Genomic DNA, 27,126 nt, shown 5'->3' with positions numbered 1-27,126 from the left:
AAATATACCCCCATCTCTTCCTTTCTTTATCTGTCCCTGGTATTTGGCAGATTATAGGGATTATTCCTGCAGGATTATCACGTAAGCACCACTTTTTGTCAAGCTCACAGAGGAAAAAACAACAACAAAAAGAGTCTTTTTCCACTTTTTGTCAAGCTCACAGAGGAAAAAACAACAACAAAAAGAGTCTTTTTCCCCAATGTGTAAACAGTTAACAGGAAATTAGCCTCTCCTGCTGCAAGATGAAAGTCCCAGAGATAGATCAATGTTCTTTGTTTGCTTCAAAGTTCTCCTGTGCTTTGTGGTATACACACAGTCAGCAACTCCATGCATGCATGTGTGTGTGTGTGTGTTTTGTCCTATGATCTTGTTTACATACTCTCATAGTACTGACAAACACACACTCAACGTTTAAATACACAATGTGTGACAGATACACACAAGTATGTACATGTATCTGTATGTACATGTACAGTGCAATTCATTCCAGCAGAGTATTAGGTATGAACACAATAGACTGTAAACACCATAATATTAAGTGAGTCTACAATGTATTTTTTCACAAATGGAGACTTACTGACAATCTAATGAGTGGTTACACTGTAATGAAATCGCAATCCTAGAGTATACTAATGGACTGAAGAATGTAGGCCTACACATGCACATACACTGTATACTCACAGTCACATCAGGATGGGAGTTAATATTTTCGCGTGTTTTAAAAACTGCACACAAAAACAAAGAAATCCTGCAATCATGCCATTAATAGCACATGGTCATGTACCCAAAGAGGAACACCCACACCCACACAGTGTACAACGCTGTGAAGTCTGGAGCTAGCCGCACAGAAAGAATCACTGACACTAACAAAGGCTGGCTTATTATGTTGGCAAGAAAACCCTTGGCCTTAAAAATGAATCCACACCACAGTTCCTCTGACTTATTGAATACATTGTATGCAGCATCACTTCATAGAATGAGCGTGTCTTGTCTCTTGCAGGGTTCTCCCCTCTCAGCTAAAGTCATGTAGACAACCCACAGAGCAGCATACAACATTACAGCACTATTTGTGAACATACTATGTCCTCATATTTTTGTCAGAGAGCATTAAACCATCATGTAACAAAATTCTTTTGAGAGCGCTGTTCAGCAGCTGCGGACGTATTTTCAACATGCTCTACTTTCTTCACACTTTTTTGCATTAAATTTGATGTGTGGGTTCGCCTTTCAACTTGATTTGTGTATCAATAATGCATTTGGTGTTCATAGACCAATGTGAATGACTTTGTGCATCATCTCACGTCTTCGTTTATCCCTATACTGATGCTCAGGTCTGATGTGTATAAATATCACATATTTTATTCTCATGTATGCTTACATATTATCAGTGTTATTTTAATTTCAGTTATGAGTCTGATGTAAAGCAACAGTATCAGCCTTTGAGCTGCAGGATTGTTATCTTATATTTGCACAATAAACCATATTGAATTGAACTGAATTGAATAAACATGATATCATTCATATCCATTATCAAATATTACCTAGAGATACATACATTATATCACAATATAAGCAATCAAGCACTTGCAAATACTGCAGTCATTATTCTCACCCCATCAAATCTTTGTCAGATTCAACCAACTACATGTATCATGTCTGAATGCAAAACATCTGGTTTGAAACAAAATCATAACATTAGCTTTCAGCATCGTTATATGCACAAGTATGTATGTCACTAACTACAAGTAAATCACCAGATGAAAATTTGGACTTCATTCGATTTATTTTCAAGTCATGGCCCGCACACAAGTGTATTTTATAATGCATACAGAATATCCAAATGACTCACTATAACAACATTGCTTGCTGGGGGGAGGGGGGGGGGGGGGGGGGGGAGAGAAAGGAAATAAAAAATGACAGAATTTCCTTTCGATATTGCTGTGAACTGAACAACATATTGGAAACGGCGTAATCTGTTTTGACAGCAGAATATTATTGAGAAGGAAAAGGCCACAGGTGCACTGTTTTGAGATAAACATGTACAGATTGCTGTACATTTACCTTTTATGGAATGCTATTGGGTTATGGCAATTTTCTTTCAAAACCAGGTACTTCTGACATCCAAGTTCAAATGACATGACAATGGAGAGTGGTTCTCTGCCATGTAACCCAAATGACTTCCAAACCAACAATGACTTGGGCATTTGAAATTTCTCAGAAAGAGTTGACCCTGTGGCCAGAAATGGCATAAAAGATTAGAAATGGTTGTTAGTCTCTTCAGTTAGCCCTGTTAATTCTAGCACAATGGTGCATTCACAAAGTTTGCTTTTTCATGAAAATAGCGATGAGATCTCTGAAAAAAAAAGATACAGCTGAACATCTGTCCTCATCCTGCATACAATTATGTAAATATTATGAAGTCACAAAATTTTCATTCTTTTAACTTTTCATATGTCAGGAAAAATTCACTCACCTTATTCGTAACAGAACAGAAATACAATCTGTAAGTGCAAACTTCTGTAAAATGACTGACAAATAACACTTTTTGGTAGATCAACTTCACCCTTGACTTGTAGATTCAGAGTAGTAAAAATATGGAAAGTGATCTGCATTTTCTGCTTCAACTGCCAGACCTTTTGTATACTGTACATCAAGCTTACAGTCAATTGTTTTTGTTATGTTCTTTATAAGATCCAAAACACACATAATACTTTTTGAGGAATTAAATTTTGGTGGGTTTTCCTATTTCATTTTAAGCTGACTTATATAATGGTAAATTGAATGTAATGAACTTGTAAACTTTTTTTTTTTCAACCACACTTCAAAAGAGTCTGGGTCTCACATAATGTACCCATACATGTGGGTATGCCTACATTGTACATGTATTTAAACTGTGAAAGGTACTATAAATGTTCCTGAATACAATCACAGCATCACTGTGTGTCAAGTTGAAACTCACTCACAAACCCTCTAGCATGTTGTAATACACACTGTGACTCATGACCATGTGTAACTGCGGTGACAGCCAAGTTGCTGTTTCATTGTCCACATAAGGAAATGCACAACTCTGAAGCTCAGACACTGATGTCTTCATTTCTCTGCCTGCATAATATTAGCACAGATTTTAACCTGACAGAAAAATGTATTTTTAATGAATAAAAGTGCTAAAGATGTATTCAACATGAGCAACCAGTACCTTTCTACCTAAATACAGTTATGTACAAAATGTAGGTGTACATTTAACTGTTAATTACATTGTATAGTCAACATACACATGTAGTCACGCTGAATGTCCAGGGCTGCTAACATCCCATTTCACAATCAGGGAGATTCCAGGAAGGTTTCGGGGAAAATGCATGTGAGTTTTACAGGCATCTCAATAGGCAAGACTAATTCCCATATAAGGAAGGCTCTCTTATTCCCTCGCCAAATATTGCTGAGATAATAACTTCATTTCTCATTGATCCTTCTGCAGATTCAGGAAGACGCGGCAGCTCTGAGTTCTGGCGAACAATTATATAGAAAGTCATTCTAGGAACAATGGCTTCTGACATCCCTGTTCAGTACAATCTGTCATATATTCAATTTACACTTGTACTTTCTAATTACCCGGTAGTTAATTTCTGGAATAGAATGTTTCTGCTAGCGCGTTCACTGAAAATGAACATGTTATCCCCCCCCCCCCCCCCCCCACACACACACATGCACACATACAATGTACATAAGGTACACATTTATACAAAGTTTGCAATAAAGTACTTTTGTGCCACAGAGACTCAGAGCTGTCTTAAAAATATGTTAGATGCCATTCTTTATGGTTACCTCTGGGAATACTTCTGTCTTTGTACACATGAAGTCAACATGGTTTGCAAAATCATGCAGTCAATGGTAAAATTTGTCACATGGTACATGTATACCTACACTAGTACAGTGTATGTACTAAGTCTATGCATGGGAAAGGAAGGATTGTGCATTCTAAAGAAGCCTTTGTACAATACAGTTTAAGGTAGTACAGATACATACATCATCCAACCTTCTTTAGCATTTTTAAGATAAAATCATATTTCAAGTATTGTTATTCTTATCACACCTTCCAAATTCTTTCTACCCTATTTTCCCAGTTACCTGTAGTAGCAATAAAAAAATCCATGTTCAGAGTAAATTACATTGTTCTAGCCATTTTAGAGCAAAATAAATTGCTCTAAATGCCAACATACAACGAATTCCACCATAATGGACCATATCTTGAACAGCCATATATACATGCATGAACTACTCAACATTCATCCCATGTATTGCAACTCATAATTAAAACACTTGCACAAACATGATGTGTCTTAATCAATTTGCGCTCATGGGAAATTACAGATCAAAACTATCCCCCGAGACTATACCAGGGAAATAAAAAATATCACCCAACCCAACCCCCCCCCCCCCACAAAAAAAAAAAACAATCAGTGTATAGCATCTCTTCTTCATTGTATATATGATGACACACATGTAATCCAAATACAACATTAATACCATTGACACAAATATGATGTGGGTTACTATCTCCACAAAACACTCAATATTAAACACATTTAACGTGTCAACATCATGAAATCCACGGAACATCATGTGAGCTACCATCATTCTGACATGAATCACGCCCTTACCTCTCAAAGCATCGGTCCACATTGTCGGACATTAGCAGGAGCATGCAGAGCTGCTCCAGGGCGATCAACTGCATGTCCCTCTCCTCCCCTTGCCCCATCTGGAGCCACTCGAGGAGGGTCTCCGGATCCACGTCCGCCATCTTTGGGTCGGGCTTAGAGCTCCACCAGTTTCCGTCACTGCTGGACCACCGCCACAGCCACTCCTACTACTTAGCACAAAAAAGGTGTATCCTGAAATGATAAGATCAGTATAAGACATCATTGACATGTAGTAGATAAGTTGTATATATTGCAAATCAGAAAAAAAAAAAAAATCTGTTCTGTATAGTTTACAAGCTACCTGACATACACTACATGTATGTACTGTTATGTTGAAGCTGTACATTGTAGAAAAATAGATAAAGCATGCACTATTGACAGATTCTTGCATAAACAATTATGATACCATTCCTAAAAGCCTGATACAAATGGAGATGAATTAGTCTTGTTAGTAACTAAAAGCATACAGTGCAGCAGCCTTTATGCAGAATGTAATTGTCTATTGCAAATAACTTCATTTCATTTCATTCATTTCATTTATTTCATTTCCAACAACATTTTCATACACAAAATACACAACATCAATGCAATGTAGTAACAAAGAAAAATATGTGAAGTTGACAATACTACGCATCACAAAAGCAAAGTAAACAATGAAAATTGAATTGAAACTAAAGTTGCAGGAAATGGAGGAGACATGCTAAAAAGCTGAGCTTGTATTTTGCAGTCCCCTCGTGGACAAAAAGACTAAATAACATCAAAAAGCAATTAGCTAGACATAATATAAAAGGTGGACAACACATACAGACCTATACATATAAACAAACAAACAAACAGACGGACAAACAAAAACTTAAATTTAAAACAACTTAAATAAATAATAAATTTATTAACTTCCACAATTTGCGCAAATCATTGATTGAAGCATTAATTAACCAAACGATTCCAAGTTATGGCTTCAACCTGATTTCTGTGACTGACCTGTTGGTTCTCTTACTATTAAATGGCAATGCCACGTAACTTTTGGATTTCATTAAAACTATTGTTACATATTTTTTCACTTTGGTCTGCTCATACCGAGGTATTTGTGTACTATTGAGAAATAAAGACTAGTAGAATTTGACAGATATCACAGTTTTAAAGCATATAATCATGCTTGTGACATGCTAGACTTCCAATGCTAAAATTCATCATGGACCTACATTGTAATACAACGTAGGTCCATGAATACATCAATGTCCTGATACACACTGCATGTCCTCTTCCAGTAATCAGCATCACCATGCATCTGATAACACTGAAATGTGGTCACAGACCATGGTTTTTACTGTTTGTTTGTTTTTTGCCAACATACAGCTGTACATACAATTACTGTATACATACTGTATCCATACTTTTTGTAATATCCATCCTGGTAATATTCTAAAACATGATAATCTCTCAGATCATGCAGTAGTTTAGAAGTGACCGTTATGGTGCAGAGAAGACTGTTGTACAAGCGCTGTTTCCACAAAAACAAATGTTGCATTGACTCGACTCTCATGACGTGTAGTCCACAGCTCGAGGAAGTCTTTCTCCCAAGACATTTGGGTGTGATGTCATCTCCACCGTATGGGAAACGGCTATCAATAGCACTTTCTAGGATGAGTCAAATTACTAGTTCTCCCAAGTTCACAAGCAGTTGGAGGCGATACACAATTTCCATCTGAAATAATCTTGGTCTTAGTTCACACTTATACTAGATAATGTCTAGATAACATACAAAGTTCTGGTTGGGCCAACATTTGAGTAAAGCTCAGAAGCTTTGAATCCCTACAAATATTTGTACACATCAGCATGTAGACAGCCTTGAACAAATCCAGAAAGCAGGGCTCTGCATGTTTTGTTCCCCGGGACTACTGGATAAGCACATCATCTTTGAGTCATGTGAGTCAGCCTCCTTGCACAATCCACAATGTTCTTCAAAATGCGGCAACAACTTGTAAATATCTCCTTCAAAGATTTCAGAACATTCAGAACACCAGCTCCATACATCAGCAGAAGCGATTACAGTCTCAAGCTTACAGTACGTGTAGCCATCACAGGCCCCTACACGATTTCTTTCTATCCTCAAGCCATCCATATATGGAACTGTCTACTACCTCAAGAAGTGACAGCACAAACCTTTGCTGCCTTCCAGGAGGCTGCCCTTCCAACTATTACTAGAAGGATGAAGCCTCCCATTGTTGTAAGGACCCTGTAATTCAAGAGCATCTTTTACAAGTGCTGTACTTGCAAATATGTACATCTTGTTTTAACTGTACAGCCTGTGCCGTTACATATTGTCACTGCAGCAACCCATTACAGTCTAGTTGTATTTCAGCTGCTATAGAGATTATAGTATTTCATCAAGACTCAAGACGCATGTACATGTACAAACTTTTTTGTACATTTTCATGTACATGTCATCCAAGTCAAATACTCAAACTGTATTCTCTTCAACAGGATACTGGTACAATCTCTAAAGTCACGAGTACAATTACCCTTTATTTTCATATACAGCATGAGAACACAGCCAATGAAGTAACATCAAGTCCAGATCTGCAATAATTATATAGATTGAAAGAGGAAATTTCAGCAAAGGAAGCACATATATTTTGTATACCTCTATCAGTATCATACTACATACTATTTTGTAAATTTCATACCACACTGTTTTTTACACATTAATTTGTCTTGTTACAGACATGGTGGTAGACATTGAAAGATCACAGAAATTGTATTGAAGACATTTTAACAAATTTCAGTTTCCCTTTACAACCATAGGTGGGTATACTTTGTAGTGCATGTCAGTACATTGTATAACACTGTATAGCAATTACGTTTTTATGTAGAACTCCACATACAGTAGTCTTATATGCAAACTTGCTCACATGCACACATGTATGGTTGGACCTACTACTCATCGACCGCCTAATTTTTATTTGCTTGATAAGAATATTTAACACTGAAATTCATGTAAAAACTTGACCTACGTGAAATCTTAAGAAAATCCAGCACAATCAAATGCTGTTGTTCCCTTTTCAATTCGAAGTTTCAGTGCAAAAATGTCGCTGTCGAACTTGAGTTGCCTCTTTCCAGCTCCCCGCGGTGCCACTCCTTTTTTTTAGATCGACCGCTGTTTTTGCATCGACAATGCACACAAACCGAGTTGTATTGAACACCGTGTTGTACGAAGCTTTTTAGAAAATGCATTGACATTACATTACGATTCGGTTAAAATATTCATTCGAAATTTTGTCCTTGATTGAAACCATTAATGAACGGTGAATTTTCACGTTTTCCCACACATCCTCATCAACGGTCAAAGCCAATAACAATACATTTTTATGTGCTCTGCGCGCAGTGCAGGGCATACTAAGCGTTCTGTGCGCCAAAACTACGCGGTCGGTTTAAAAAAGGGTGGTCGATGTGTAGTAGAGCTACCATACACATTCAGAAAATTTAGATTCTGTAGATAGGCCTACTAAGTACTAGTTTAGATTATATACAAAAGTAAATTACATGAACAACCCACTGTTCAATGTAGCATCTTATCGTAGCGATAGTTAGATTTACCCTGGAATAGATTTGGATGTTTTGTAACTTTGCGCATGCACAATCATCATCTTGTTCACTATGCGGTGCCATGGATGTCTTATCTTTTCTACGCAATTCAGAGATTAAAACTTAAAAAAGACTCCTCCTCTAGACTTCAAAGTGACAACACACCTTCACCTCATCCTCTGATTACAGCTGAGTTAGTTATAGTAGGAAAAGCAACTAAAAAATATTCTTAGACCATTAAAACATAAAATTAAGTTTAGGACCAATTAGGCCTAATACTAAATTAATACAAGTGAATCTGTGCTAGCCTACTGTAAAAGTGGAAATTTTCGCGGTGTTGTAATTTTCGTGCATTTCGCGCAACCCGAAACTAGCGCGAAAATATAAGCACGCGAATATTTGTGCTTGCCATGTGTTCTTGTACTTACTGTCTTGATTCCGCAGAATTAAAAACACACGAAACTCTTCTCACTGGGCCAAGCGCGAAAAATTAGTCATGCGAAAATATCCACTTTTACAGTAAATTTATGTGCAATGTAGCCCCGGAGACCCGCCGCTCTGCAGCGGGGTCCTGGCGGCTACCCCGCAGTTTCGTTCAAGTGAGAATCACGAACAACTCCCTATTGCCACATATACGGCAACTTCACAAATAAACCATGGCTAAATGTCCATCATAAACACAGTGACAATATAAAATGAAATATACACTACCCCATTGCCTTGGTCCTTCTCACCAATTTATCTGGAAACTGCATAATTTTCCACATTTTTTAGGAGTAGGCGGTCTGCCCTAGTGGAGAGCTTTGCTGCTATTTTGAACGTGTATATCCATCAGTACGCATCTACGCATGCGTAAACAATGACGTCAACGTTACGGACGCAAAAGGATATGAATAATGCATCATCGCATGGTGAATATGCATCATGTAGCGAGTAATACAGCTGTCAATGCACTGCACTGAATGCATTGTGTGCGCATGTGCGAGTGATTGTGAGTTTTAGTGAGCATCGGTGAGCTGAAGATATTTGCCTTATGACAGCATTTTCTGCGTCATAAGCAATGAAATGCATCAAACAGTCGCCGATGTGAATCATTTAGGTTTAGTCGACCCATGTAAGTATTCCCAGTAGTTTTTGTTGAAAAATTAAGGAAATACAGCGCCGGAACGGCACCCGTTTGGTACAACATTAAAATATCGATGCCAAAACGGCGCAGCCCCAACACTGTACGTTGTACGTTGGGGCTGCTGGTCGCAGTTATGTGCAATGTAACACAATTGAAGTAATCCACCACTTGCACTTTATACTGATCTAGGACCTCGGTCAAGTTAGCTCTGCAACAGCAAACAGTCAAGGTCTACTACTCTTCGGGTTTTCTAGATGATAGATCACATTCCACGACACAAAGATCACTCATCTACCGGCTACCATCATGCCACACGACATGGACAGACCAAGGAGGTACTAGGCAAGCTTGCCTAGTACCTCCTTGGACAGACGCAGACAGGCCACACAACAATAGTCTGCAGATCAGCTGTGCGTGTTCCTTTCCACTACAGTGTGCTCCATCGCTATTCAGCCTTGTCGCCAGCGAAGAAGGTTCACTGCACACTGGTCGTAACGAAACATACCGTACATAAAAGCAAATGGAAATGAGTTCTAAAGGATGATATGGAACGACAAAGAGAACATACATATAACATACTGCTCACATCAGTAAATAGTGGAGGATATATTCTTACCAATTACAAGTAATCAACTGCACAAACTTCCTTAGTCTGATCCTTGAAGTCGATATTTAGAAGAGAGAAGTTCCACATCTCCTCCCGTGGACATTTTCTGTTGTCATGATTGAGACCGGATACAATCATCGTCGCAGCGTTGTGACCTTTGACACGAAACAACAGCCAATCACAAAGCAGAAAAGGGAAGAGGGAGATCGCTTTGTCATTAGATTTTTCACTGTTTTCTTTCTATCTAATCTTCCTCTCTTCTCTCTTTTACTTTCTTTTGGATTTTCTCCGAAAAAAGGTTAGGATGTTTTAGGGACAACGGAGACTCACAGCTCCTTGGTAAAAGGAGAAAAAAAATACAATATAAAAAACACTCACACGACAAACAATCAAACAAACAAACTCAACTCTTCACAAAAAAGAGTGATAGAAATGAACAAGTTTTTTTATCTGTCTGTGCTATTCGTTCTTTTTTGTTTTGTTTTGTTTTTAAGGACGGCACTATCCATGTATCTAACCTATGATTACCTTTAACAACTTATCATTAAAGTTTCAGTGTAGTAACTTTGTTTTTGTTTTTATCTTATTATATTCTATGGACAATGTGAAACGATTCATTTGCCACTTTGTTTTAAAGCCTACAAGTATGTTTACCTGTCTAGTCTTTTTCTTCCAAGTAAGTTATATTCTTCGAAAATTAAATAAAGTAGCAATGACCTACTGAGCGGTTATCACTTTATTAGTGCGAAAAAAATACCAAGTTTTGCTCTCCTCTGCCAACATATCAGTGCGGTGGGCGTATTGTGTTAGCCACGTGTTTCCACTTAACTGCATATCGTCATTGTTTTGGGATTTGTTGGTTTGTTTGTATTTTCTCTGTAAGAGAAACCACATGTTGATTATTGTTGAAGCATCATGGAGGAATTCAATTCCACTGTCATTTAGGGAGCACAAAAGTGTATACACCATATGTTGTCGCTTCTGAGACAGCTGGCGTATAGGAGGCGCTTTCTGCATGGGAAAATAATATTTAAAGGAATTCCACACCAGTGAAAAGTAAATCTGACAAAATAGTGAAAAAAAATTACATAAGCACAAAAGTGAAACCTTGATTCAACTTGGATAGGCTTCCTATACATGGACTGAAAGTCTAATTTGTGAAGCTTTGCTAATTTTCATAAAATTGCTCTTGAACAGTCAATATATGAATATTCAAAAAAGTGTTTAATGATGTCATCGCCTAACAACTTGCCATAAGATAATTAGTTTGTATATATGCACTATTAAAACCTCGGAATTTCTTCTTCTTCTTCTTCTTCTTCTTCTTCTTTTTAACGCAATTATATCCCAGTCTCAGCTCCTTATATATTTGAATGATCATAAATTTTCAAGTTATTCAGCAAGGACAAATATTATGTTTTACACTTAATAGAAAAATAAGTTTTCGTCACTTTTCTGTACATGCGATCAATGGAAAATTGTGATGTGATCACATTATCAGCCCACCATTTGCATATTCATATGAGCTGCTTAAGACCTGTTTTTCGAAGATCAACCAAACTTCACAATTTCATAACTTTCCTAATTCCAGTCCGATTTTAAACAAATTTTCAATGTTGCGCTTATAAAATTTTACCCTTTCTTTTCAGCTGCAGACGACCTCTTAACTGGCCCGGAATTTCCCTTTAACACGGTATAAGAGGCCTTGTGTTGCATACAAACCCTCAGAAAATCTTAATTTCCATATAGTAGAAGAAGCAACTTTTTGCATCCGAAACAAATTAAAACTTTAACGCAGGCAACATCATCTCGAGGTCCCCTTTATGATAACTATGAAAAGATGGCAAGGTCTTTTATTAGAATGACGCTCTATTGTTCTTCTATTCTAAAATGATCTTTGGTTTAATTCTCTACCCAATGTTTTGACTGACTTAGTTTTGATTTAAGTTGACGCTTCAATGTCGACTATTCTCAAAACCATGCAATGGGCATGTTCTCTTAGAATAAATGTCTCCGTAAATATCCCACCTTGACGACCTATCTTGCCTTGCCTCCAGTCAGTCTGCTGTCTGTGCCAAAAGTACATGGAGCAGACGGGGGGGGGGGGGGGGCGGAGGAAAATATCTCATAGGTATAAGTTTGAGTAAAAACTGAGGATTGATATTTAACATGTTGAAATAGATATGCCTTCAAAACTCTCCACCGGCCCCCCCCCCCCCTCTTTTTAGCACTTCAGTCACATTAGAACACATACACCACGCAAGATTTTATATGTCTAGTGATAAAGACTTTGATATCTTATAAAATGTCACACACGCGTATATAATACACTTCTTTTCAAGGCACGCTGCAACGACGTTTTAACAAGGTCGAGTGTCATTTAACTCGTCCTTCTTATCTGTATAAAGCATGTCGACGTGTCTTTAAGAAATATGACTAAGATGTCATCACGCACACACCTTCAACGATCGTCATATTCGACTGAATTTCACCTGTCAGATGCCGTTCATTTCTGTTTTCTGTATTTTTTTTATTATTGACCGCTAGGTGAGATTTTACCCGTTATAGAAGACATCTGTTGTAAATAAGCCTCCTTCAAAATTCATCTTTCACTTATTATAAGACTGGTATCTGAAGAACATAATGCAAGCCATACGTTGCAATTGGAAATTGATATTCGATTCGTTCTCGACTATATATGATACTCTGCAACATCAATCAATCTTAGTCAATGCAAACGCCGATATCAATGGTCACAGACGCTGAAAATGAACAGGGGTTATAATTATATTATTTCATGATTTTTTTTTTTTTTTGTTGAGATGTGAACTTTTAAAATGTGAATTAGAAATCTCGTTGTGATTTCAAGCTCACGATAACACGTTTCTGTGAACCTGCAAATTTCAAATTTCATCTCTATTCATCACACATTACATGTTGTCCATTTCCAACAATATACACAATCATAAACACAACATGATTAGCTGAATACAAAACATTTCAAAATTTTGCATCATTCTGTTCGTGAATTGTTATGACATGTGATAAGACAGCAAATTCCTACTTACGTCTAAGAATTTATTAAACAATTGGACAAACAGTTTTGAAAAGGTGGTAGAGCTTTAGAACAGTGAGATTTTCTCATGGTTATTGGGAACTACAATTAAAGTCACTATAAAATTTTGTACAAGCAAGAAGTCGTACTCGACAAGACCACAAGACTCCCAATATAATGCGAGTAAGACGACCACTAGATGGCGTACTTCCACTACAACGGGAGACGCATACGGAACTCGAGAGATTTGTAATATTGGTTATGCTGCCCAGCCCCAAATTCCCATGCACGATTCCGTCGCTATTATCATTAATCGGTCAACGGGGAAAATTCAGAACAAGTTAGTTTTATGCAAAGTAAACATAGAGTACCATATCTGACGTGTATGTTGCTGCATCTAAACGGAAGTATATAGATATAATTGTTGAGGCATAAGATAGCAAGTCTGCTGTGCAAACATTTCATTTTTCAACGCGCTGTTCATTTGCAAAACGTCTCTCAACAACATCCTGTTTTGTAAAGATAAGTGGAATTTCGTCATTGTCAATATTATCACTATTATTATAACTTTCATTATCATTATCATCCATCACCATAATCATCATTATTATTACTGTCAGCATTATTATCATTATCATCATCATCAATCGCTATCAATCGTTGTTGTCCTTTTCATCATTTTAATCATTGCCACTACTTCCACCATACCACTGCATTTATTAAGCACTCTTTTACATAACATTTTATAATCAGATAAATAAATAAGACAAATCTCATATGATATTTCTTTATATCTTATCATATTATGTATTTGCTCGTTAGAAGTACAGATTTGTGTTTGCAGATACAGATGCAATGTGTTTGCGTCAAAAGGGCGCCACAGAAAGGAAAAATAAGACAAAGTTGACTAATGGGTCTGGAACGCCTTGACGGAGGTTATTTTGTTTTGTCCCGTGGCAAAAATGTTTTTATTGACGCTGAAGATTTACATACAGATAGTCGCCACTGCCAAAAGACTGCGCTATTCTCCGACGAGTGTCGTTGTTCTGGGGCTCTCGACCAAAACAGTCTTTCAAGAGCCCTTTGTACTCTATTGCTAGTACGGGTTTATAGCCTAGCAACGAGGCGCTATCACACGGTCCGGAACGGGGGATTTCTTTACGCAGCAGAGTGATCACGTTTTGGGACCACGTCGAGAACAAGTTCCATTTATAGGTGCTTGTGGACTACGAACCAAGGCAAGTGAATACTTATCTGGCTGTGATTTGTCTATTTGGAATCATCGTGTCGTTTTTTAATATTTCGTTGACATCATAATTTTGTGAGTACCGTCATCGTCTTGCTAGTTCTTTCCGTGAAACCAGGAACTACGAGTCACCGCACAAGGGATCAATTCAAGCATTTGACACACCTGTTATAAAGCGGGGATGTGTCATGAATCGATGCTTGTGTATTGATTGATTGTGAACCTTCAAGTGCCCATATTTAGCTCTACCTATACACACAGACGTCATTGCTTCGAGTCACAAAGCAGTGTGTAGGATCGGAGCTCACGCTTATCAACAGGGTAAAGTTTATTTCTTGATTGAATTAAATCGTTCACTTCACCGAGTTAGAAATCGACAGCAGGATATTCATTTTTCCTCCCGTAAAAAGTGTATCGTTTATCACTTGAAAACGACGTGGTTTCATTAAACAAAAGTGTAAGAGCACATTTTCGTGTAGGAAATAATTTGAAAATGTCAAACTTCTCGTCTTCAAAAATTTGTGCAAACCCTTTTACTCATTTGAATAGAATGGTGGTCTACCCATTGCACAATGAAGCAAAGTAATGATTATAATGAAATAAGCTTTTAAACTTGTTCATTTTGTCATTATAGGTCGAAAGGATCAGACTTCGATTACGTCGGCACACATTATCTAACATCCTAAGTGTTGGATAAAGTTGACCGGGGTTATATTAAAGAGATGGCGGATAACCCCACGGAAAACGGGGTCGAGGGGGGAGAGGAGGTCGACCCTCAGGCTGAGATGAAGACCAACAACAAGGAGTTTCTCCACCTCCTCAAGGAGAAGAAGAAGGCCGAGGACGCCCTGGTCGAACAGACGAAGGAGTTGAATCGGGTAGGAGGACGGAATTACGAGCTGATGCAACTTGTCGAACAGCTACAGAAAGAGGTGAGGTCAAAGCTGATCAATTAGATTTTGTAGAAAGAAAGGAGGCCCACGTAGTTACTTAAAAAGTTGAACGAGTGATATAAATATTGATCCTGAAAATGGTCATTCAGCCCAGTCTTCTATAATGATCATCTGCTTACACGTCTTTTGATAATAAAACCATAATATAAAACTTCGCTGATGATAGTCACATACAAACTAAACAAGTACCAAAATAATCAAAGGGATATGTCAATGATGCCAATGACGCGTTATTATACGAAAGTTCAGTAATAATTTTCTCTCTTTTCCTCCGCCTATAAGACTTTATCCATAATACCCATATTGATGTTCTCTCTGGGAACAGCTAGCGGAGGCGAAAGACCAAAACAAAGCACTGGAGAAGAAGGTGAAGGAAAGTACTCTGAAAGCCATCGAAGATATGCCTCAAGAAATGGGGAGCACAGCAAACATGTCAAAGGTAAAGTATTTATTCATTTTATTTATCTTTTATTGCAATTGCAAATGAAAGATAACATGGAGTGCAGCAAACCTGAACATATGTTATAATATAATATGATATAATGTAATATAATGTAATATGATATGATGTAATATAGTATATCATAATATAATATAATATAATATAATATAATATAATATAATATAATATAATATATTATAATATAATATAATATATTATAATATAATATAATATAATATAATGTAATATAATATAATATAATATAATATATATAACATAATATGATATTATGATATAATATATAATTATACATATAGTTTTGAACATTACAATCTTTGAATCTTTGAACGAACAATACAGTGTACAACCATTCAACTTTTGTGATACGAAAGTTTATCCCAATGTAATAAAAAGTCAATAGATGTGATATCATCGTTGTGCTGAAGTCAAAGGTCCCTATAAAATCTTTGATATCAGAGAAACGAGCGAGCTGGAAATTAAATCTAGACAAAATTCAAGTCCACTGTACTTGTACAGATAAGATCACATTCCATATACATCGACAGACTATCGCTTTGCAACACGCTGTTCATGAGTCTCGGTATGGTAATAGCTCCCTCTGTTGTATATTCTCCCTATACCAATCTCAAGTACACTGTATATCATATTGAGATACATTGTATTTTTATTAAAGGTAGAATGTACCAAGAACCAGGTCACGAGAATCACCAATTACCCTAACCGTCAAGATATCATTCATACTAACTATGAAATTTTACGGCACTCTATTATCCCACTCGCACTCAATGAAACCATTATGATATACGTGACAAAATCTGATAGCGTCATTACGGAACTGGATTATGTATAGTATATCCAACTTGTCAATGAAATATCGATTGACGTTTTGTTCTGTTCCATTATTGAAAGCTTTGTCGAGTGTTTGTCACAGCGTTGTTGTTGTTTTTTTCGTGAGAACGAGGGCTTTTCAGTTCAATGCCTGTAAGTTACATGCCCAGTTTGATACAAAACTTATTTTCCAATGGACGTAACGTGCCTTAAAAGAACACTTATTTACTTGCTTTTCCCAAATTGTGTCATTACAATTGGAAACTATAGCGTCCGTCTGATTCAAACGGGCGGGTTCATAGAATCAACAATAACGAGCATAGTGAACTTGAGATTACTATAGTAACGGTGCTAAAAATGCATTTTGTTTAAATAAGAAATGAAGGAAATACGTGTGAAATGGGTTTGATATCAATATCAAATCGTCCATCAAATTCCATCAGCTTTCTGTTCCCAAATTGTGTCATTACAATTTGGAAACTATAGCGTCTGTCTGATTCAAACGGGCGGGTTCATAGAATCAACAATAACGAGCATAGTGAACTTGAGATTACTATAGTAACGGTGCTAAAAGGCTGTAGGCAAGGAGGTTGAATTGAATGTTTTATGAATGTATTCGTAAAAGCTCTTTCTCAGAACAAAAGGCACTAGAAATGATGATATGACACACTCATGCATTTTGTTTAAATAAGAAACGAAGGAAATACGTGTGAAATGGGTTTGATATCAATCGAATCGTCCATCAAATAGACTGCAGCTATCTATGAAAGAAATATGACATTAAACTAACGAGTAATAGGCAAAGTGGTTAATCGAAAGACATGCAAATTTACATTACGTTGTCTTTCGCTCGCTCTCTCTCTCTCCTAAGACAGAAAACAAACAGAAACAAGCCTCAAACATTAACCTACTTAAATTAGTTACAGAAATATAAATGAAGCCGAAAGTCAGCGTTTCTTCTATTAACAACCCATGTAATTTATTATAACATCTTTTCCAACTCCAGGACCAATTATTATGATGAGGTTATCGTAGTCACCTGACTGTTTCATTTTTCCCCACAGCTGAAGAAGATGCGTCCCAAAACCGCCGTGAAGCACGCCAACGCGCGGCTGAAACCGAGAAAGAACACAAAGGCAGCGACATCCACGAAGAACCTGAAGAAGGAGGCTGAGCAGGAGATACAGAAGGAGGCCAAGGAAAAGGATACATACAAGTATTACGCGGTAAAAATGACTTTTACACCTGTGGGAAGGCGGGAAATTGAGGCCACTGTGGTAGTAGATTAGAGTTTGACTTTCAAACGAGTTCGAATCCCACTATAATAAGCCAGTTTGGGGTTCTACTTTGCGCATAAGGAGAAAAGAGTCATTTTTGATGTACAAACAGGACAGGATGTTCATTTTTAAATTCACTGAGAAAGATAATTCAAGTAATCCTCATTATAAGATAATGGTGCTTTCCAGCACATTCACCTGACAGCAAATGTATAGTATATCTGTCAATATCAATGGAAAAAAAGATCGATACCACATTCAATGCAAAATAATGAAATGGATGCTTTCCCCAAGTGTTATATTGATGGACCATTCTGATCACCTGGCCTACGCAAGTTCGTCCTTTGTTTGAACATAGCTGATGAATTCCGTTATTGTTACTTTGGGCAAACCTATGCATTTTATCACTTTGAAAACGAGGGAAGTGCATAAGCAGATGAGAAAAAAAACTGTCATTTGTACCCATGTGCACGTGAGTTTACTCCGAAGTGGTTCCTTGTCCTTTTCCCATACCCATGAGGTCCCTCTCTTGTCCCTGCGGTTACTTTTCAGTGGTGGAATAAGAATGATGCCATATTCCTCACGATAAATGTTAATCATATTTTGTGCGTGACGAAGGCATGGTATAAGCATATAGAGTGCTCTGTTGATTTGTTGAGTGTGCACTATTCCACATACATATCTGCAATCACGGAATAAGGTGGTTATTTTAAAGAATTTTTGTCTTCACTAGATATAGATTTCAACGAAAAAAATGATTGACAGAATGACAATTAACTTCAAAGATATTCCGTCAAAGATATTTTGGTGATGCTATTTTACATTACGTACACAATACACATCTATACGCACACAATTTTAAGTAATAAAGCAATGGTAAAATTAGTTGGTCATTGTTTTGAAATTTGCTCGGTGAAAGCGCAAAACCCAAAGATATTCTATTATGACTATTGACGAAATAATTTTTTGCATGTGAGGTCTGAATTACAACGGTATCATGTTTGTGTCGTTTCCCATTTTGTCTGAAAAATACCAAATACTCAACCAACGTTGCACTAGTTGTTGTATCCTTTCACACACAATATATTGGAAAGCTCACTGAAAGTTATCATATTCATTTGAATTGTATCTGCCAAAAAAGGCAAAAGCAAGGTAAAGCTAAACGTGACTGTATTATTTTCGTTCTTACCAGGAAATTGCCGAAAAATTCCCTCAACTTCGACTTTCCGTCCTGTTAGCCGCAGAAAAGAAATTCGTGGACGCCGATGTCAACGGAGATGGCGTAAGTCAAGTTCCCACCATGTAACTTATTATACCTGTATAAGTTTTCTTGGTGTCTTGTGGAATGAAACTGTGAAAAGACGATCAGTGCTCTGAATACGAAGATGCATCCAATGAAATATGAAAAAAAAGATCATCACTGCCCATGCACATTTGTTCGAATGTTGATTATAGATCTGCCTTTAGCCCAAAGAAGATGACATGCATAATGTCATGTAGGTTTTTAGATGCCGAACGTCACATAATAATATAATTCGTGTATTTGCGAAAAAATTTTGTTCTCTTCGTTTTGGAAAATAATATTTTTGTCTACAATCTAGTAATTGTTCCCACTACACCATATAAATGCTCACACAAATTTATTGTTTTATACCAAATAGAAAGAATAGCCTGATACATTCCGTGCTCTTGATGCTTTCCCCACACTATGAAAGAAGGGACCAAAATTATTGTCAATTTGTCGGGATGCCTCCAACCTTGATGACTTCATCGCATGTAAGAGTTTCCGCTCTCATGCTTGGCAGACTAAAACATTTTCCACAATTTAACCAATTCCTGCTTCTATTTCTTTTCTTTTTTTATCAGACAATCGATGCCGAAGAGTTGGACAAGATCCTCGAGGGCGGCAACATGCTCTTCACCAAGCAGCAGGTCCACGACATCGTCAAGGAGATCGACGCTGACGGCTCGAACGATCTCGATTTCTTAGAGTGCCTTGTGGTAAGGAGTTCGGTCTCGATTGATGAGTCTTCAGTGGATATTAATTTACTATTTGTGTAGAAAAGTGATGTTGCAAAGTGATATTGTGACGCAAAGTGATATTGCATAATTTTTGAGTGCCTGGTAGTAAGCGAAGTTTGATTTTGATTGATATATTCATGAATATGATGGTGATGATATATGGAGAACAAGATCTCTCGTCAGAGCACTTTGACTAAAAGTTTGAAGCACGGAGTTATTTCTCAGTTGGAAGGATATTGCTTTAGAGTGTCTTATAGTAAGAGTTTATATTTAAAGTGTGTCATGATAATATGAATAGTATCTGGAGAAAAAAAAATATTAGCGCAATCCGTAGAAAAGTTTGAAACACGTGTGTATCGCTTTGTGGTAAGAAAAATTTTTTATGACGTAATAACAACAGTGTGCTGTCAATAGCACAGACCAGGCTATCCTTTATTCTATCATATCTATCGTGTTCATTACATTGTGGTAACAATTCCTTTGTTTGTTGTGACGTGATAATCATTATAGAATATGTACGACTAGCATTTTCGGGGTTTTTTTATGCATTAAGATCTCTTTGCTCCTGAAACACCTTCTAGTCAAGATGGAGAAAGGAATGGATAGTTATACCGTTTTAAAAGACATTAACCCTTCTCTAAACCTAGTCTTTGTCAAAGGCCTTCTCGCTGTAGCATTGATTTCGTACGAGAAGCGAGAGACCCCGCAAGAGACTAGAATTGAGCTCGCGACAGTCAGCGCTAACAGCAAAGAGGGTCTTCGAAAGAGGCTATGTTAAACTTTGAACAGTAACTGTCTGCGAAGGAAATAGATAAAAGGCTGCTGTAGCAATTTTCCATTGTTTTTGTCGGAAAAAAATTCTGGTGAAGGAAGAAAAGTAAACGTGAAAAAAAGTACGCAGGTTAAACGTGCAAACGAGATAATATTTCCCAATACACCACGTCTATATTTTCCCAATTCTAGATATCGGCACTCACAGTGCTTCTCGAGCTAAAGTGATACTGTGGCTATAAGATGTTGCCCTGTATATATGAAAAAATGTTGCTATGTCAGTTGTGATGTGAATGAACAACTAAAGTTGAGATAATTATGGCAAAGTACACGATACGAAAGTTAATTCTTTTTTCTTTTCTCCTGTCTTTCGCTTTCTTTCTATTCGTTATCTATATACAGGTAATTGACAGGCTGCATCAAAACAAGAAGACCGCCCTACCGACCACTCTCGAACAAAACAAAAGCTCAGTCTGCGTCATACAGTGACGCACGTTTCTTTTTTTAATGTGTGTCCAGTCTGTTTGTTTGTTTGTTTGTTTTTGTATATGTGACGTATTTTCCGTCAATGTGACAAGACAGTCTCAAACTAACTTTCGTGATCCTACGTTATCACAGCTACCCGTTGTGCCAATATTTGGTAGATATTTTTCTCTTTTTTTTTTTCCTGATATGGGTTGATATATTAATATTTAAGACTTTGGTGTTACCATAAACTTGTCACAAACATGAACGATGCCCCATATATCAATTCATCTCAAAAGATTAAAAAATAGTACGGGTTTTTGGTATACGCAAATTGTTGTATTTGTTTTTTGTAAATAATTGATGTTAGAGCAGAAACGTCTCACAAGTAAGAAATTCTTAATGGTCGTTATGAGTTATGAATTATTTTTTACATCTAGATCTGAATTTCTCTGTCAGTACAAACGAAATGGACAGACTTACATTTTGTGCTGTAATCACCGTGCATAGCCAATAATTGATGATATTGGATGGCCTTGAGGTTAATGCAATGAAATATTGGACGAGCTATGCACAAATCTTGGACGAGTCGAAGACGAGTCCAATATTTTGCTAAGCGAGTCCAATATTTCCTTGTATTGACCGAAAATAGGACACATAATACTATCATTATTATCCTACAGAGGATTTTAGCAAAGAATATCTTCACTCACCCTTTCTGTCTCTGAGTGCTGTATGGTCTCCTACTGTATTTGATCTTGACATGGGGCATGGTGCACTCTTCAGTGCAAGTTAATCCACTTCATTCCCAGATAAAACAGTGATCTATGTATTTTGATGTACATTCTAAAGGAAACTTAGATCAACGTCGAACTAGGCCAAAACGAATCTTCTGTTCTTGAAACAAGTCTACCAACACAATATAAACACAGAATTTTAGAAAAAACGATATTTTAGTTAATTCGTGATTGACCAATCACAGACGTATTTACTTCATATTTCGGGTCATCTCGTATAATCTCAACCAATCACGGTGCAGTTTATTAAAAAAAAAAAAAAAACTTTGGGGAACCCCCTCTTGCCGTCCAATATTTTAAATATTGGTCGCCTCGGCAAAAAATGTTGGTCGAGTTCAACAAACTTTCTAAGTGGGTCGGAGGTTATGAGGTGCGTCGACAAAATAACACTTGTATTTGGGCTCTAAAAATCCTCTGTATGGATAATAATATAGATTATTGAATGATGAATCTGTGTGTGATCTGTACGGCACAAGATTTTACAGATATGTTACAAGGGCCTAATTTGTTTGGGTATTGAGAGCTTACGCTTATTTGCGGAGGATGAGTGTAAAATCACTTCGTTCTCAATTTTCTGATTTGTATGCAGATGATACAAAACTACCAGAGGGCATGATTTCGATGTATCATGACTGATTGTATAAGCTTATTTATCATAGTAATGTAGTCCAACACGATGATTAACTACATGATTTATGTGGGGCAAAGAAGTCATGCGTGAGACAACTTTGACATAATAAGACCTCTGTTTCATTCTTTCGATTTGCACTGAAGTGATTGTTCTCTAATTGTTTCGCAATGCTAATTGTGAAGTTTAATTTCTTACTGACCAGTTCGAAATATGAAGCACATTCTGTACTGACGAGGGAGCGTTACTCATTTACTTGGTAAATGTACAGAATACATTTTGTATATGTGAAACTTATGAGTGATGTAACTTAATTTATCCCTGTTTTTTCAAACTTGCCAACGCCTCATTTGAAGGGGTACGTCGATGTAAATGAAAATTAAGTAGACTATGTTAACGACATTCTTGGATGGATGTACCACGTGCGTATACATGGCCAAGGTGTTCTTATCGCAATGCAATGTCAGGGCGATTGATAATTCCAGGGGCCTGCAAGAAGAGCAGAGTTATCTTTGATAAGATTGCCCAGGATAAATCAGACACGGTTGTCATTTAATCGTTTCTATCGTCGTTATCATCATCATGATTATTATTGTTATTGTTATTATTATTATCATTATATTATCATCGTTATCTTATCATTATTATTATCTTTATTTTTAGTACATGTAATATTATCATTAGTATATTTATTACTATTATCATTATTATCATTATCATTATAATTATCATTATTGTCATTATTAGTACTATTACAATCATCATCTTCTTCATCATCATTCTTGATATCATACAGCCTGTACAAATGATTTTTCCTATAGCTGTAACCATTGTTAATATCACTATAAGTTGTCATTATCATGATAACGAATTATGGAATGCCTTTGGCATGATTTTGTTAACACACTGCCAAGGCGCATTTGATATTGTTCATGTTTATGTAGTAGGTTCTCTTATTCTTTTTAAATGATATTTTGTCTTTTGATCAATACATGTACCACCATTATGGTCCAGCTGTTAGGAAGCCATCGGCGGTAATACACTTTTATTGTACCGTAAGACTGTGCTGCACAAATAGACTGATGTCACTGATTTGCAAATGCCATGTGTATTCATTTAGTGCTATATAGTGCGACTGATTATACGTATACAGTATTAGGGTATTTATGTTGATTTTCATCGCTATATCGCCGTGAATGAGGTACTAGATTATCGTAGGGGACATTATTTGGTGAACTTCACTTCAGGTATTTCCGAAACGTGTAAATAATTCTCCAATTTAGTATTTCAAGATGCCATAAATAAACATGATATTTATTATCAATTGTCTCATACAACATAGTAGGTCTGAACTTTCATGATTTGTGAATGTTTGTTCAAAGCAAGTAAAAGAGGAAGGGAAGGGTGTGATAGTGTGTGTGTGTGTGTGTGTGTGTGTGTGTGTGTGTGTGTGTGTGTGTAGTGTGTGTGTGTGTGTGTGATAGCGAGAGAAAGAGAACTCGTATAACTCATGAGGGCGTTTCAAGAGTCCCATAACAATGTACATCACAGATACACCGGGTTGTAGGCCTATACACAAACATAAATCATTCAATGATTCATGATAGTTTAAGTTTTGATCTAGTGTGTATTCGTTAAGACATACAGACTATGTGTAGGCCTATCGTATACTCAGTATGTACTGAAAGAGAGAACCCATGATTCGAGCGGTGATGTTTGTTATTTCGAAGATTCCTTATTCCGAAACACACAAATTCTCTATACCTAGATGTTCGTTAATCCGAAAATGAAATATGGTTCGTTGATCTGAACATTACTATGACGTTATTCCTAAGGTTATTTATTCCGAAACACACAAATTCTCTATACCTATATGTTCGTTAACCCGAAAATGAAACATGACGGTTCGTGAACATTAAATTACTGTAGCGTTCTTCAAAAATGAAATTCATAAGGTTCGCTATTCTGACGGCTCGTTAATTCGAAAATAAAAATAAGGTGCGTAATTACGAACCTTCGAAATTTACGAACTTATTTCGTTCTCGGATTAACGAACCTTCAGAATAACGATTTTTTTTCCTGTTTTTTTTTTTTGTTTGTTTCGTTTTGTTTTCGAATTAACGAACCTTCGGATCAACGAACCTTTGGAATAACAAACCCTGATCGGAATAAAGAACTGTAACCGATTCAAGAAGGTCTTTATCTTCACCCAAACAATACTTATTTGCGTATTCATAATCACAATTAAGCGCTATTATCTGTGTTGTTGTGCATACACACACACACACTCACACAATCAATGAAAACTATAAGAATTTTAAGTATACCACACTATTATACTATAAGTATGCTATAATGCGTGTGTCCGATATCCCACCACCTCTACACCGATGTGTTCCATACTACCGCATTCATTGAAATCTATACACGATAGCTTTGATGCTATAACTTCCCGTTTAATTTTCAGAAGCAAAAACTCAACAGCCATTTACTTGGAAATTAGTGGGCACTCAACACTGACCATTTCTGTCCATCACCTCAATGTCGGGATGTGGGGAACTTATAGGATGTGTTTGTATGTATTGAAAGGGAACCCATGCATGATTGCGTATATTATAAGGTTTTCTATTTTCTAACATGTCTAATTATAACACATTATATTGCAAATACGCTGGTGTGCATAATATACTCGCATGCACACAGAAAAACAACTATGTACAGACACAAAAGAATTGCCCACTACATTGTATTTAGAGAAAAAGCTGTTTGAACTGACCCCTAATACTGTACCAATGATTATGTCAGATAATTATAACAGGGCATGTCAGCACTGAATTCATGCCATTTAAGATCCTCGAGATCCGCTTTGTTTGTCCTATACACAAGGCTAAATCATTTACAATCAAATATTAATGATAAGCAATGAATAATTGCCACGCAAGTATTTCGGCGACACTGTCATAATTATGGCAGTCATGGACGGATTTGTGCGGCTTTACTGTGAAAACTGGCACTTTTCCAGAGCTTCGGCACGGGGTAGCCAGGATGCCGGCAATATTTGTTTCGTTTGTTTTATCTGTTCATTCGCTGATACCACATGATTATCAATATGAACCACTGGAATTACGTCGTCTAGTCAGGAAATATGTGAACAACGGAAATCACAGTGTTTGCACATACACATCGGGTTTTTTTCTGTGTTTATGGTAATCTTTGTTCATTGGTTATTCAATATGCACTTGCACATACTGGTACAGTCCACTCCCGTTATAACGAACACGGTCATAACGAAATTTAGGATACAACGAAAAGATTCAGGGCCCAAAATTGTCATCTACTTATCTTTATATGACACTTCATTTGTCATTAATGTTCGGATTTTTCGAAATTTCGATGTACCTCAAGGAAACTGCCGGTCCCGATGAGGACTTCGTTATAACAGGAGTCGCCTGTATTCAGAATCTTACAAATACTGGTTCGCCATGGACATGGTGCCACTTGGTTATACCATTCTTTCCATGGCTCATCCTTCCCTCGCACGTTTAATTTTTACCAATCCATTCATGCTTCAATATAGTCTGTGTACCCATCTCTATACCTATGTAGCTATTTATCTTTGTGTCTATTATTTAGGCCTATATATATATATATATATATATATATATATATATATATATTATATATATATATATATACATATATATATATGCACCTATTTATATCACTCAATCTCTGTTCCTCTCTAATTTTGTATTATATATATATATATATATATATATATATATAAGTATGAATATGTATAGATGCATGTACGTGTTTATATATAAATATATATATATATATAAACCGCCCTCTCTTTTACTGACATGATTCACTTCATTTCTTGCACACAACGTTAAATCAAACTTCAGCAACCAACACAATGGACAAATTTAATGCAACAACACTGCATAAGGAGACGAAGACGCAGAATAATATAATAAGATCACATGACTGTGTTACATGTTCACACAGCCCTTCATAATCTGCCTGGAAGGAAGTACATTTCCGGGTCAAACTGTGGCGAGCTGAAAAACAATTGCACATCACGCACGTCAGCTGATATCCGGCACGAACGTCAAGGGACTAGTGGTAGAAAACACTTTGTGATGATACTTTCTCGTTTGGCATTTGGATTAGTTTCCCTGTTCCTTGTTCCAACTACAGAATGGCTGTAGCCCACAATAGTACAGTGTACAACGACAGATATATAGGAGAGAGAGAAAGATGGGAGGGGGGGGGGGGGGGGGAGCGAGACATAATTATAAGACTATACATGGTTATGATTAACCGAGAGGAAAGAGTGAAAGGAGAAAGAAAATATTTGCTATAGGTGTGAGAGGCCTGAGATATTGAAATTGATATAGAAATTCCAGACATTCCATGTGTAAAGGTACAGTATACAATTGAATCAAAAGAGTGTTTTATACCAGTAGTTTTTTGTTTGTTTGTTTGTTTGTTTTTTTATACACCTCAAATGTCTTAAACCCTTGATATTCATCCGGGGATTCATAAGTCTCAAATCTTTACCAGTGGCAGTTTTGCTGTGAAGGGCGATCCCAAGTGT

The 27,126-nt window shown here is 36.8% G+C and overlaps 2 protein-coding genes across 2 annotated transcripts in view; one reads left to right on the top strand and one right to left on the bottom strand.

Annotated features, from left to right (window-relative positions):
* LOC139732952 (E3 ubiquitin-protein ligase HECTD1-like) overlaps positions 1–10,136 on the bottom strand; it is an 81,029-nt gene extending 70,893 nt beyond the window's left edge. The window contains 2 exon segments of the mRNA XM_071643789.1: positions 4,659–4,889; positions 10,025–10,136. Of these exon segments, the coding sequence (XP_071499890.1) occupies positions 4,659–4,798 (140 nt within the window). The 5' untranslated portion in view covers positions 4,799–4,889; positions 10,025–10,136.
* A 4,902-nt stretch (positions 10,137–15,038) lies between these two features.
* Positions 15,039–21,119, top strand: LOC139732943 (uncharacterized). Its single transcript, XM_071643779.1, has 6 exons — positions 15,039–15,248; positions 15,595–15,708; positions 17,625–17,786; positions 19,030–19,119; positions 19,704–19,838; positions 21,033–21,119. Exons 1-6 carry the CDS (start codon positions 15,039–15,041, stop codon positions 21,117–21,119), a joined length of 798 nt encoding a protein of 265 aa, XP_071499880.1.
* Positions 21,120–27,126: the final 6,007 nt, after the last annotated feature.

The sequence above is a fragment of the Diadema antillarum genome, unplaced genomic scaffold (genome assembly GCF_040938485.1).
Source record: "Diadema antillarum isolate AM-2024a unplaced genomic scaffold, OU_Dant_1.0 seq00000456_RagTag, whole genome shotgun sequence".
Taxonomy (NCBI): Eukaryota; Metazoa; Echinodermata; class Echinoidea; order Diadematoida; family Diadematidae; genus Diadema; species Diadema antillarum.
This window is presented reverse-complemented; position numbering and strand designations above follow the sequence as displayed.

Coding starts and splice junctions, on each gene's coding strand:
- LOC139732943 (XM_071643779.1), top strand. CDS start 15,039: ATGGCGGATAACCCCACGGAAAACGGGGTCGAGGGGGGAGAGGAGGTC. Junction 15,249..15,594: donor TCGAACAGCTACAGAAAGAG/GTGAGGTCAAAG, acceptor CTCTGGGAACAG/CTAGCGGAGGCGAAAGACCA. Junction 19,120..19,703: donor CCGATGTCAACGGAGATGGC/GTAAGTCAAGTT, acceptor TTTTTTTATCAG/ACAATCGATGCCGAAGAGTT.